General features: G+C 48.8%; 1 protein-coding gene across 2 annotated transcripts in view; it reads right to left on the bottom strand.

Annotated features, from left to right (window-relative positions):
- RYR1 (ryanodine receptor 1) overlaps positions 1–14,676 on the bottom strand; it is a 122,587-nt gene that overhangs the window by 30,047 nt on the left and 77,864 nt on the right. For both annotated transcript variants that reach the window (XM_054710466.1, XM_054710465.1), the window contains 12 exons: positions 12,968–13,019; positions 12,772–12,837; positions 11,001–11,100; positions 10,601–10,680; positions 10,431–10,507; positions 9,809–9,882; positions 9,134–9,151; positions 7,967–8,047; positions 3,153–3,241; positions 2,919–3,047; positions 2,725–2,829; positions 402–483 (listed from right to left, as the gene is read on the bottom strand). In XM_054710466.1, the coding sequence (XP_054566441.1) occupies positions 402–483; positions 2,725–2,829; positions 2,919–3,047; positions 3,153–3,241; positions 7,967–8,047; positions 9,134–9,151; positions 9,809–9,882; positions 10,431–10,507; positions 10,601–10,680; positions 11,001–11,100; positions 12,772–12,837; positions 12,968–13,019 (953 nt within the window). The remainder of the gene's footprint in view (positions 1–401; positions 484–2,724; positions 2,830–2,918; positions 3,048–3,152; positions 3,242–7,966; positions 8,048–9,133; positions 9,152–9,808; positions 9,883–10,430; positions 10,508–10,600; positions 10,681–11,000; positions 11,101–12,771; positions 12,838–12,967; positions 13,020–14,676) is intronic.

Below are 14,676 nucleotides of genomic sequence, written 5' to 3'. Positions count from 1 at the left end.
TAGAGCGTCGGCCTGTGGACTGAAAGGTCCCAGGTTCGATTCCGGTCAAGGGCATGTACCTTGGGTGCGGGCACATCCCCAGTATAGGGGGTGTGCAAGAGGCAGCTGATCGATGTTTCTCTCTCATCGATGTTTCTAACTCTCTATGCCTCTCTCTTCCTCTCTGTAAAAAAATCAATAAAATATATATATATATATATATATAAAAGATTTTTCTGAGGATTCAATAAACTAATGTATGTACAGCCAGGACCTGGCACATGATAAGTTCTCAATAAATGTCTGCTGAGCTTGTTAATGTGACTTCCTAATCAACCCATTGATATCGACATGGTATCAGATGGGGTTGAAGGTTCGGGTCTGCAGCTTTGTAGCCGCCTTCCGCTGCCCCGGGTGTGTACCTTCCAGCAGTGACAGCAGCATCACCACCATGTCCTTCTGCAGGTCCAGCAGCTCCTTCAGCAGCTCGATTTGGCTCGAGTCCTAGAGACCCACACCACAGCCGTATGAGGACTGGTCTCTGCAGAGACACCTCCCCCATCTCCAGCTGCTTCTGCTCCTCCTCACCACCCAGCAGGGCCTAAGACATCTTTTTCCTCCCCTCTTACCTCCGAGGGGACCCGAGTCCAGACATGCTCCTCGGAAGCAGGGGAAAGGGTAGAGAGACAAAAGTGTGGGGATGGGATTGACATTTGGGGAGAAGCAGGCCCAACAGGTGATATGCAGGGGCCAGGGCTGGCAGACAAGGACTGGGAGGAGTATGGGTCTTGGGGCGCAGACTCTGGGGGCTGAGACAGACAGAGACAGGCGGGGGCAAGTACTGGGTCAGAGACACAAATAAGGGATGGGAGTATCTGAAGGGATGGGAGCTCAGCACTGCGTCTGGCTATGATGGGTGCAGGGCACATGGTCAGTGAATGAATGTGTGATGGGGAAAGTGGGACTCTGGGTTCGGGAAGGAGGCTGGAAGATACAGCCATGTGCTTTCTGGTGAGCCGTTTGGGAACAACTCTGTTACAGTGCCTGATGTAAAGCCCAGGAAAGCTTCCAACATGGTCAAAGTCCTGCCTCATGGTCCACATGTGTATAGGCTGAGCTACATAAAATTGCCAATATTCGACCATTTTGACCCACAAAGTGGTAATTTCATATGGCTCTACCTAATAAAATGGCGGAGGGGGGAGGATAGCAGAGAAATGGGACATAAGGCTCCTACCCCAATGTTAGTTCTAAAGTTGCTCATTCTAACCCTAACACATGTCCACAGTTCCAAAGCTCTGTATTCTGAGTCCAAGATTCTAACAATCCCAGGATCTCGAGATCCTGAGATGGTTGGGTGCGTGCCTGTGGTGGGTGCCTGCCCAGAATCCAGCCCTTGTTTCTCTTAATTCCACTCTCAGAGCATGTGAGGCTGACTCCATCTTCTTGGTTCTAGGATTGAGCATATGACCAGATCTGGCCAATCAGAGCCTTCTTTCTCCTGACCCTGGTGATTGGTTCAGGACGGGCATGTGACCCAATAACCCAATCAGAGAGAACTGCAGGTCTTTTCCAGGGCTCCCATGAAAAAGGGGCTCTCTTCCCTCTGGAGCTTGTTAATGGGAGGCTCAGAAGCCTAGGGCACCATTTTTCCAACCCCTGGGGCGAGCCTGCTTGAGAATGAAGCCAGACAAGAGAGACATTTCTGCTGACATCACCTTAGGCCTTGGAACTGTGATGGGAACTGATACATTATTTTCCCCTTGTGAGCCAGTACTTTGCATTGGGTATCCGGCCTTTGCAACCTGACCCTCTGAATTAATTCTGCAGGGTCTAAAACGCTACACTATGATACCAACAGTCTCTAGAATTTTAAGATTGCACCCACATTGGACTTCAACTGCACTGACACTGAGCAACTGCATTTCAAAATTTAACTCCTTTCCAAAAGTCGAATGGCACCAGACAGGGTTTATGCCAGCACCTGTGGCACCTTAGAGTAAATCGGAAAAAGGCCTCCCTTTCTCACGACTCTTCCTGCTGGGAAATTATAATATACAGAATACTTTACTGCCATCTGCTGGAAAACTATTGCAACAAACACACCGCTGTGTGTCTGATGTCTAGGAGGGGGGTGGCGCCCCTTCAGAAGCTGGGCCCAGGCGCAGTGTTTCCTTGTGGCTGCCTCGGATCTGTTTACCGGACGGAAGCAGAGCAAATGCCTATGGTGTTCGGGAGACACGGACAAGGCCGCCAAGGGGAGGGAGTGGTGGGGAAGCGGAGCACGAAGGTTCTGGAGATGGGAGATGGACATTACATCCAGGATGCCCACGATGGACGACGTCATGTGCCGCAAGACAGAGTAAAGAAGCAAAATACTCCTCCAGCCCCGGGCCCTCATCCAGAAGCCTGCGGGTACCCCATTCCGGGGTGGGGTGGGGGGGGTGCTGTTTGAATGGATACCCTCATCGGAGAGGAAAGAACATCAACCAATCCTAGAGGAGCTCCGGCCAGAGGGGGCGGGACCAAATGTCAGACCAATGGAAGTGTGGATAGGAAACCAACCGATTGGTGGCAAAGGAAGGGGCGGGGTCAGGCCGAGAGCCAATCCGGAAGGAGGATGGATTGAGCCTCTGGGAGGGGACCCGCCTGGAACGTGCCGGGAGCACTTGGGTGGGGCGGGACTTGGGAGCGGGCCGGTGGGGGTGCCCTGAAGCAGTTGGAGGAAAAGCCGAGGGGCCGCACCTGAGCTAGCTTCATCATCATGTGGGCAAACACGTGCAGGAATCCCACCACGGCGTCCCAGAGGCGGCTGTGCGCCAGGCTCTGCTGGTTCCCGGTGCAGGGGCCCTGCGGGCGGAGGGCTGCGTGAGGGCGCGGCACGGCGCGGCGCGGGGGCCGACTTTCCCCGCCCTGTCCCAGCAGCCGGCGGGCCCTACCTGGATGTACTCAGTGAGGCTGTTGAACACCTGTTTAGCCACCGACATGGCCTTGGAAAAGTTCCTCTTGCCCTGCTCCTCAATGACATCCTTGCCAGAGTAGTACCAGTAGAAATCACTGATGGACTCCTAGGGCGGGGGGGGGGGGGCCGACAGAGGGTGAGGGGATGCTGGGCCAACGATGGCCCCCCAGTCCCCGACCCAGGTCACACCTGGATACCCTCACAGCCTCACCTGCAGCCGCAGGAGGTAGTCCACCGTGCAGATGATGATGTTGATAGTGGTCGTGTTTCCTGTCTGTGTCCGTAGGTAGTTTTGGAAATCTAAAAAGATTAAAAGTTAATTCATTCATTGAGAATCTACCATGTGCTCAGGGAAGTTCATTAATGAATGAATGCATAAGTGTTCAAATAGGGTGCCTATTGCATGTTGAGACATATAATCATTAATTTATTTTTTTATATATTTTATTGATTTTTACAGAGAGTAAGGGAGAGGGATAGAGAGTTAGAAACATCCATGAGAGAGAAACATGGATCGGCTGCCTCCTGCACACCCCACACTGGGGATGTGCCTGCAACCAAGGTACATGCCCTTGACCAGAATCGAACCGGGGACCCTTCAGTCCCCAGGCCGACGCTCTATCCACTGAGCCAAACCGGCCAGGGCTATAATCATTAATTTAATAACTATCAAGTATCTACTGTGTGTCAGAGGAAGATAATCTATTCATTTATGTAATAAATATTTGTTGAGGGCCTACAATATGCAAGGTGTGGTAGAGGGTCATTTACTCATTGATTACTTTCCAAAATATGGTTCTGGAGCACTTACAGTGCAGCAGGGTACATGGAGATTTAGTCCTCCATTTGTTTCCAAAATGGTTTTTGAATGTCTACAATGTGCTGGGGGAGATGGAAGGTTGGTTATTATGTATTTATTTATCCAACATATATTTATTGAGCACCTACCAAAAGCCAGAGGAAATAAGCATCTGTAATTTCTTTGTTCATTAATTCAATATATACTTACTGAGCATCTATATATATAAAAGGCTAAGTGACCAACCATACGTACGTCTGACTGACCGACTGGCTGGCTAGTACATATGATGCGCACTGGCAATTTATAAAAATAAATGTTGACTCACGCATGCACGATACATATAAAGCTCTCAGTGGCGCCAATCGCACGCGTGTGTTTCGAATCTGTCATTGTCGATCGTGAATTTGGTTGACACTTCTATTATAGAGAATGGGCGAATAATGATATTAAAATATTTCTTCTAAATAACTTCCTTTCAATGTGCACAAATCTGTGCACCAGGCCACTAGTATACTATATGCTAGTGGGAGATGTAGAATGACCACTTATTCTTTGATAGTACAAATTTACTAGGCCTTTACTAGGTGCCAGGCACTGTTCTAGGCCCTAGGGATATAGCAGTAAGAGAAAACAAAGTCCCTGCCCTTGTAAAGTTTAGATTCTCATGTAGTAATTTTCAGTATTTTCTAACTGCAATCTATGGTAGGAAATTCATTTTCCATTGAGACCCAGAACATGTGTTTAAACTGAAATTATATCCACATATACCTGAAACAGAAGTTTCACATACTCTTACTATGTGCTGTGCATTCTGATATGTTCTGTCTCATTAACTATAAGGAATTCTGATCTCAACCCACTAAATCTGAAGTTTTCAACCTCTCAACCTTGGCTGCACATTAGAATCACCCGAATGCATTTTTAAAAATCCAAATGCTCAGGCCCCATTCTAGACCAATTAACTTAGAACGTGAAGGGGGAGGGGGTTGAAACCTGGGCTTTAGTATTTCTTAAGGCTCCCCAGGCATACCAATGTGCAATTAGGATGAGAACCTCTATGATAAACTGGCTCAGGACCTCTCGTGAGTTAGTTCCCACTATTTAAAAAACATTGTTCTGTGGCAGAAAGTTTGTAACTATTAAAGCTGAGTGATGGGTACTTGGGGGTTTACTAGACCATTCTCTACTTCAGTGTGTGGTGGTAATAATAATAATAATAAATAATATCCAGAAAGAAACTCACTACAGACTGATTCATTTGCCTGTCAGCATAACTATTATTGCTCATCTCACATTCAGTTCTTATAAGTATATATCTAGTGACATATGATCTCGCTCATCTAGGGGAAATGATGAACAACATAGACTGAGGAACAAGAACAGAACCAGAAACAAGGAGGCATCGATTGGACTATCGGGCCTCAGAGGGAGGATAGGGGAGGGGAGGGGGGAGGGGGGAGAGATCAACCAAAGGACTTGTGTGCATGCATATGAGCCTATCCAACGGTTAAGTTCAACAGGGGGTTGGGGCATCCGTGGGGAGGGGTGTGGGATGGGAATGGGGGGATGAGGACAAATATGTGACACCTTAATCAATAAAGAAATGAAAAAAAAAGATTTGGAGAAGACCCAAGTTCGGACCCCAGAAAAAATAAAATAAAATAAAATAAAATAAAATAAAAATAATAAATAATAATAATAATACACTGTTCATTGGTGGCAGGAGTGGTGGTGGGGAAGACTGAGCAGAGTGATCTTGGTTGTGATGGGGAAACCCAGAGGGACAATAGGAGCCCAGAGGAGATCCTGGCCCAGCCTGGGTAACCAAGGAAGGCTGGAGGAGGGGACCTGGGAGCTGAGACCTGAAGATAAGTAGGAGTTGATTGTGACCTTGGGCTGTGTGACCTCGGGCAAGTTATTGAACCTTTCTGTGTGGCACGGACTTGCCCGTTTCCCATTGGTAGCGTGGCAGTCACATTTAGTAGACTCCTTAGAGCTATCGTAGAGTTTTAATACTTTAGCGTACATACATAAAGGAGTTAGGAGAGCACTGGTACGAAGTGCTCAGTGAACGTTAAGCTGTTCTTAAAGGGCCTTAAAGGAAGTGCTGAGGTTAAGAGCTGCCCTTTGGAGTGGTGATTCTCCAAGGGTGACCATAGGCCCGTAGCATCGGCACCTCCTGGGACCCTGTTAGATATTCCCATTCCTGGGCTCCATCCCAGAACTACTGAATCGGAAATCCTGGGGTGAGGCCCAGAAACCTGTATTTTAACAAGGCTTCCAGCTGATTCTCAGGCACGCTTATGTTTGAGACCACCTATTTGCCAAATGACCAAACATGCGGCTCAGTGAAGCCCTTTCAATGTTGAGAGCAATGTCCTGTGGCACAGGATGGCTTTAGCAGCCCTCGAAAGGTATTTCCCCTCCGAAGTCTTACTCCCCCCTTGACTTTCCTATAATCACCTCACAATCACTGTGTCAGGCGAAATGTCCATTTTGCCTGGTTTCACATTATAGATAAAGTATACTAAAATATTCAAGATTTTATAAGCAGGTTTTTCTCATCAACCCTGTTTGCTAACTCCTTTGTGTTCATTTACATCAGACTATATGCACAAGTGGTTAGATATACAGCGCTCCACTCTCATAAAGAGCTCTGCCAACTGAGAATGCTGTCATAGACATGAGCAAGTAAGAGACAAACCCTTTATCTTCTTTGAATTGTATTGAATACTCAAGACATGCAAGGCATCTGAGATTTCAAATACTTATTTGATTGGGCTGGTTTATGAACCCAAGAATTTAGGCAGAGGACTGGATCACAAATTTACTGGGAGAAAGAAATCCCACCCATAAGAATGTTTTCATTTCCAAAAAGTGATAGATCCAGGGAATAAAATTCATTTTTAACACCAAAGACCGATTCCACTTTAGTTGAATTTAAAGAAAGGAAATCCTAGTTATGTGGCAGAAGAGTATTTAATGAATGTTGAAGAATAGTTGTGGCCCTAAGAGCTTTTGAGAATGTAAAGCAATAGATCATGCTTTATCCTTTGTTGAAAAGAGTGAAGAATAGAGATATTTACAAATCAGTTACCTTAGAGAGCACTAGCCAAGTAGGGTGCAGGTTCTATGAAAGTTAGATTTATAATTACTCCTCTTCTTGTCATGAAGGCTAATTCCTGGGCAGTCTGTGGTTTCATAATCACCTGCTAAGCATTACAACCACACCCTTGGGACTGAAATGACTTTGGGTAGAATGTCTGTTGGACAGAGTTTGGGCTGTCCCTTTAATGTTATAAGCTATGTGTGCCACAAGGGGTTTAATTTTCTCCCTGACTGTGTGTTTAACTTGCTGGTCACCCTGGAACCAGAACAAATGTAAAAACTCTCGCTTACGTTAGGAAAGAATCTGTAGTTATTCCTTCTGGAAAAGCATTTTTATAAGCAAAATTAATAAACAATACCATATAATAAAAGGCTAATATGCAAGAATTTAGGCAGAGGACTGGATCACAAAGACCGAATGGTGGAAGAACCCTGAGTTATCTGCTTTTACTATGTGTTATTTTGTGTGTGTGACGTTTGTCCTGTATTTTCTGTTCAATTATTCATATATATAAAAGCCTAAGTGACTGTTACATCCTGCATTGAGCATCTGCCCCCTGGTGGTCAGTGCACTCCCACAACCAACCTCCTGCAGCCAGCCAACCTCCCGTGGTCCCTCCCCCAGGCTGGCTGGCCCCAATCAGCCCCGATCACCGTCCAGGCCAAGGGACCCCACCCGTGCACAAATTCGTGCACCAGGCTTCTAGTTGTAATAGATTAATTGAAAAATGCCATGTGATTTTTCCCCCTGTACAGGACCAAAGTATGGAAATCCATAACATTTACTCAACTTTGAAATGACTGTGGAAAAATGGCAAGTAGCTAATTACTCATTTTGGCAAATTGATTTTTGGCCAAATTGGTTTCTGATAGATTGCTTTTGGACTGGCCAGGAAGTGAATTTCTGGCTAGATTCCAGAAATTCAAGAGAGATTTAGGAAGGGGGGTGGATTGAATTTGACCCTGGCTGAAAGTAAATGATGACAATGGGATAAGGATAGGTAGGGAGGTCATCACTGATAAGGGAGGAGGGAACTGGAGATGAACTCAGGCAACTCTTCCAGACTGTCCCCAAACCTCACCTCCTCTCCACTCCACCCACCCCTCCTTCTCACCATTATTATGCCCCTCGCAGAGCAATTGCAGGAATCGGAATAGGTCTTGGGTGAATTCATCATCTGCCATGACCTTCTCCCCTGGGTGGAGAAAGGGGCAGGGCCCAGAAGGAGTGAGGTGCGCCAGAACATGGCACACGCACACAGGGCCCATGCACACTGCACACGCATGCGCAAAGCATAGGGGGGGCGGGTAGCAGCCATCACTTCAAAGACACTGTGTGGGCCATGGACATCCATGACACCAGGAGTCCTGATTTCAGAATCTGACAGCTGATGTAGACCTGATGGGCCCCGAGTCATGAAGCTGGGGCCTTGGGTGTCTTTCTACAACATCAGTGTCTCTCTGATGTCATCATTATATGACATCTGGGAGTGTCTGCCTGATCCAGCAAAGGTTCAAGCAGCTGGCACCTCCCTCAGCACTCCTCCAGGGCCAAAGGGTTAATGGATTATGGGGACTGGGATCACTTTCACACAAAGGCTCTGAGCAGAAAGGGATAGGACTGAAATAGGCTCAGGTGCCTTGAAAGCAGCCAATCCAGGAGAAGCAGAGTGTGTGTGTGTGTGTGTGTGTGTGTGTGTGTGTGTGTGTGTGAACATGGGCCAATCAGAACAAGCATCTGAAATAAGCCCATCAAGAAGGGCTGTAGGGGAGGAACAAGAGGGGAGGCTAGGGCCAATCAGAGCAGGCACAGAGGTTGCACACACACCAATCAGAGTGGAAGCTAGGAGCAACCAATCTGGTTGGTGGATGGGAACTGCAGACCCCACCAATGTGGGGTGGGGTCATGGCGCAGAGAGCGGGGGGTGGGGGGGGTGGGGGTGGGGGGGGGAATGGGGATCACCCCACCCTGGGGCTGTGAATCTGGGTCAGGAAGTCCGAGAACATCCATCTGGGAAAGGGACATTTGCCATCTTCTCTAGCTTCTACTTTACAGATGGGGAAACTGAGGCCAATGGAAAGTAGGTGAGTGGCTAATCTGAGACTGGAATCTTGGTCTCTGGACCCTGTTCTCAAGACTTTCTCCAGGTACAGTGACCCAGGAAAGAATTTCTTCCTCCCTGGAGGTCCCAGATCCTCAGCCCCCAGGTGAAGGGGGCGATGGGGGTAAGAAGGGAGGGGTGGCAGAGTAGCACAGCAAGGGGAATGGGCTGGGAAATTACCGTTCTGGCGGTTGATGACTGGGGCAGCCAACAGGATGGGAGGAGGAAGCAGGAAAAAAGAGGTGGGGGGGGAGAGACAGAAGGAGATAGAGACAGAAAAACACACAGTGACACAAGGTCAGGGACGAAGACACAGACATGGATAAAGGAACAGCCCACACAGAGAGAGCAATAAGGATACAGAAGGAAGCCAGGAGGAGAGTAGGGAACGATGGTAAAGGTATCGGGGAAAGAAAGGAGAGGGAAGAGAAAGAGAGATGGACAGGTAGAGGTGGAGAGGCAGGAGGCAAGGATCAGGGCAGAAAGGTTAAACACATCACAACACAGCAAAGAGGAGACTCGATTAACCCGGATTAGGGACATTAATGAGAGAACAGCAACCAGGGTGGGAGACTTGGGGCTTGTGGGAGGCAGGGTCCACGTGGCGATGGGTGAGAGAACACAGGACACAAGGGCACCCAGGGGTGGAGATCATGGTGGTGGTGGGGGGAGACCCTGGAGGAATTGGGGGCAGGACTGGGCACCACGGCGTGGGGTAGGGGCGGGGAGACCTGGGGATGCTTTTGGAGAGGGGGTGTCTTGGAGGAAGGGAGCCCTGGGCAGTGTTGGGGGAAGGGGCAGATCCTGAAGGAAAAAGAAATCCCGTGGAGAGGGAAGTCCAAGAGAAGGCCTCACCAGTTCCGTCCTCGTTCACCATGCCCAGCCCTTCCGCCTTGTTCTGTCTCTCGAACGCATTGAGATCCAGGACGCTGAGGGGAAGAAAGGGGAGATGGGAAGGTGGGCTGAGGTCCTCTTCCAGAGCCCCCCAGCCCCCCCGATGGTGGCGGGTGAAGAGCCACGGGGAACCGTGAATGAGCAGAGGTCAAGAGGAAGCAGAAACTAAGAAGCTGTGCAATAATATGGGGTAAGGACGAAATGGGTCCCAGTTGAAATCAGGAGGGTACGGACATCATCAATCGGCAAAAGCTTCAGAGGGTCAGCATCAAGAAGAGGACAAAGGCGGACAATCTTAGGGCCACATTAATAGGGGTCATTAGAGAGAGAGCCCAGGTTCCCTGCTGCTCGGTGCCCCTTGAATTCTCAACAGCCTTCCAGTTCCACCTGCCTGGATCCATGGGGTGGCATGTTGCCTTCCTTATTGTTACACACGAATTCTTAGAATAAACTCCCTAACGTCTGAGCTAGTCTGAATGGGTCTCTGTTCCTGGAACCAAGAGAGTGGAACTAGAAGTGGTAGCAGGAGTAGGGGCACAGTGGCACCCAACAGTTTCACTAAAAGATAGACACTAGAGCCCACCTGCATGTCTGCATCAGCGCCTGGATACTCTGGAAGAAGCCAACTTCCTTCTTGTCCTTCAGATAATCCAGCATTTTCTGCAGAGGGGGCGGCAGGACAGGGGGAACTGGTAGTCACACAGGAACCTACTAACCCTCTTAGCCCTCCTCCCAAGTCCCTTCTCCTGCTACCTGCTGCACATCAGCATTGCCCCCATTTAGGATGGAGATGCCCAGCTTCAGGGTGGAGGACACCATGGCTCCCGTCTCTCCTGGGGGTGGGGTTGGGGGGGGCAGCAGGGAACAAAAGATGGTCTACTTAGTTTGGGAGCGGGGTTCTCCATCCACCAGGAAACAGCCAACGCAGGGGGTGTGAGAGAAAGGGTCAGAGGAGTGTGGAGTGTGACAGTGACGGGAGGATGAGCAAGAAATCACAAGGCAAGTGAAACGTGCGAGGGCTGGTGTGTGTGTGTGTGCAAACCACAGACATGCAGGGGTGGGAGCGTGCCGCTGGGTCCACAGGAAATGTGGGCTGGGAGAGTGCAAACAGGATGCGTGTGCTCAGGAGGAGCCGGATGCTTGTGGAGGGCACCTTTGCAGGCACTGATCATCTGCAGCACCATCTCCGCCGCCCCTCGGTTGTGCAGCCGCGCCTGCTGGTACAGGAGCCTCTGCTTCTCCATCTCTTTCTCCTGGGGCAGAGCCAGGCCCATGGTGCCAAGTGAGTCCAGGCTCCCCAGCCAACCCTCCCCTCCCCCCTCAGCCCAGTCCCTCACCCCTGTGCTCCCTGCTCCAGTCACTGGCTCATTCCTTCAACTCATAAACCTCCTCTATCTCTTGGGACTGAAACCTTCCATTTGTTTCTGGCACCTAGTGCAGGACGGGGCATGGTGCAATCTTAACCCGGGCCCACAGACCTTCCAGGGGGTCAATGGATAAAATCCGGGAAGTCTGTGAACTCGAATGAGGAAAAAGGTTATGTGTACTACCCTCTAACTGAAATGGAGCACTTCTTCCCATTATGGATGAGGCCATAAAACAGAGCAATATTATAGAAGCCATGGTTGTGTCATCAATAAGAATCACAGATGAGCCCTAGCCAGTTTGGCACAGTGGATAGAGCATTGGTCCGCAGTCACGGGTTCGACTCTGGTCAAGGGCATGTGCCTCGGCTGCAGGCTCGGTCCCTGGCCCCCCCCTGTCAGGGCGAGTACGGGCGGCAACCAATCAATGTGTCTCTCTCACATTGATATTTCTCTCTGTGTCTTCCCCTCCCTTCCACTCTCTCTAAAAAATCCATGGGAAATATTCTCAGGTGAGGATTAACAACATCAAAAAGCATCACAGATGTTTCCATGTCACATTTTTGTAGACATCTCAAAATATTGTTTTATTCACCACTACTTATCACTTACAGTAGCTATTGGACCCACTGCTAGATCTTATTTAATAGATTAATAAAGAAGTGCAGATATTACTGTATCACAAATTTTTAACTCAGTATTTTGATAACTACTTCAATATGCTTATTTCCTCTCTTATGAACTCATTTTCTTTTTTTTTAAAATATATTTTATTGAATTTTTACAGAGAGGAAGAGAGAGGGATAGAGAGTTAGAAACATCGATGAGAGAGAAACATCGATCAGCTGCCTCTTGCACACCCCCTACTGGGGATGTGCCTGCAACCAAGGTACATGCCCTTGACCGGAATTGAACCTGGGACCCTTGAGTCCGCAGGCTGACGCTCTATCCACTGAGCCAAACCGGTTTTGGCTGAACTCATTTTCTGCATTTAAAAACATCATCGTGAGAAAGGCTTCACCAGATGCCAAAAGGAACCCTGGCACGAAAATGGTTAAGAAACTCCAGGAAATGCTTGCTGATTGCCTTAATGATGAATAGGTGGGCTAATTGCACGTTTACTAGCTCTTTCTCACTGCGTGGCCTTTGCAAAAGCTGTTACCTTACCTGAAACACCTTTCTCCTTTTCTTCAACCGGCACACCCCTACTCAGACATCCCTTCCTCTGAGAAGCCCTTCCTGCCACCCTGCACCTCTGGCTGGGTGGAGCACCTTGGGTGGGCTTCCACAGCCCCGTGACTTACCCCTGAGCCGCTCTGCGTTCCCAGCCCTGACCCTCCCGCCTGAGCTTCCCTCTTCACCACCATGAACACTCTGTGCTGCTACTGTCTGTGATGCACATGTCTCCCCAATGGACTAACATGGTCACTGCTGTGTCCCCAACATCACCCGCCCAGGCCTGGCTCAGAGCACTCCTCTGTGAGTGTCTGCTGAGTGAATGAGGATGACTGAAGTCAGCGTCCCCCATCCCTTCCTCCAGGACCTCCTGATCCCACCTACCTCAAATGAAACCTCAACCTCTTCTTCAGCTTCGCCGTTCTCCCCTCCCTCCTCCAGGTGACAGCTCTGAGGATGGGGCATAAGTTAGGGATGATGGGGTACAGAGGAGATCCTCAGCCCACCCCCACCCCTTTCAGTGGACAGGCGTTGCAGCTGAGGAGAAGGGGACCTGGCCTGGATGGGGGCAGGGCCTCACCTTTGCCATGATATCAGCGTACGCCATGTACAGGTAATCCTCGTCCAGTTTGCTGAGGAAGTAATTGGGGAGACAGTCAGGACCCAGTGGAGAGAACCCCGTCTTATAGCAGCTTCCAGATTTCCTTTGGAAAGCCAGCCCTCCCCATGCTCAGCCCGTGTGGTTCACGCAGGGTAAATTGTCCATTGCCAGAGTGGGCCTGTGATGAAGACTGGGCCCAATCAGTACTTTTTTCTGCTTGGCCACAGGAACAGGCTAGAGATAGTCCAGGGGAACTCATATGGGGAATTTTGCTGAAGCTATTGGTAGAGTTATTCCCTTTCCACTGGGGTTGCTAAAATGGTGTGATGGAAATATGGAGTTTCTGGGTCCATCTTACCACCCTGACAACTATGACCAACCACCTTATCCTTGGGTCTTAATAATAATAATAATAATAACCATCCTACCTAATAATAGACAAATATGCAAATTGACCACACCTTCACTATGCCCAAGCCACGCCCACCAGCCAAACCACGCCCACCAGCCAATCAGGACGCTATGCAAATTACCCCAACCAAGATGGAAGTTAATTTGCATATCAAGACAGCATAGAAAGAAGCGAAGAGCTGCAGAAGGGAGCAAAGCTGCGGAGAAGCAAGCAAGCCGCGGGGAGGAGAAGGGAGGAGTGGAGGCGGGGCGGGGGAGAAGGAAGGAGAGCAGGTGGGGTGGGGTAGAGTGCAGCAGGAAACCCTATTGCAGGATTCTTCCTGCAACGGAAACACTAGTAATAATAATAATAGTAATGGCAAGACCTATTAAGTGTTTACCCTATGTTAATCCCTGTTCTAAGTGAGAGAGAGATATAAATTCTCACAATAATCTTATTAGGTAGGTATATTACTAGCCACATTTTACCAGTGAGGAAAGGGAGGCACAAAGACCCTTCTTGGCCAAGGTCACACAGCTTTTACTGGGGTTCACACCTGGATAGTCCAGAGTCATTGCTTTCCCAGGACACTGAACTTCCCAGCCTCCCTTGCTGCTATTGGTAGCCTGAAGCCAGAATTCTGGCCAATGAGATTTGTGCAGAAGCCCACCAAGGAGGGCTTCTCTCCTTGGATAAAAAGATCTTGGCCTTGCATAGAGGGAACAAATTCTCTTCCCTTCTTTCTGCCTGGCACGTGGTCATGTCTGGAAGTTTAGCATCCACTTTGTGACCACAAGACAGAAGCTCAGAATGCAGTGCAGAAAGCCTGAGCAAGCCTGTCAGCCTGAATGACTCGTGACTGTCATTGTGTCACTGCCTAGTCCTGGACTTCCTACCTCCTGACTTCATGTGATGTGAGAAAAATACATCTCTGTGCTGCCATTTCCTTGTCCACGAAAAGGAGTTGATAATAGTGTCTATCTTATAGTGTGAATATTAAGTGGGAGAATATGGATGCCAAGTGCTTAGCATGGTGCCTGACACATAAGCACTTGATAAATGTCACCTGTTATCAGCAGCAGCACCATTATTTCGGTCATTTATTCCCAAGACTGTCATTAGTCCATATGCAGCCTTGTGTGAACTAGAAAAGGGACCCCTTCCACACGTCCCTCTGTTGGAAATTTGTCGTAATTTGCTGATTCGTTCCTATAACATACTGATTTTTGTTTGAGCAAGGTGCTTTCTTCTAAAAATGTCAAAATCAATATTGCCTGTGATGTGAAACCTTCGAAGA

This window comes from Eptesicus fuscus, chromosome 21 (genome assembly GCF_027574615.1).
Source record: "Eptesicus fuscus isolate TK198812 chromosome 21, DD_ASM_mEF_20220401, whole genome shotgun sequence".
Classification (NCBI taxonomy): domain Eukaryota; kingdom Metazoa; phylum Chordata; class Mammalia; order Chiroptera; family Vespertilionidae; genus Eptesicus; species Eptesicus fuscus.
This window is presented reverse-complemented; position numbering and strand designations above follow the sequence as displayed.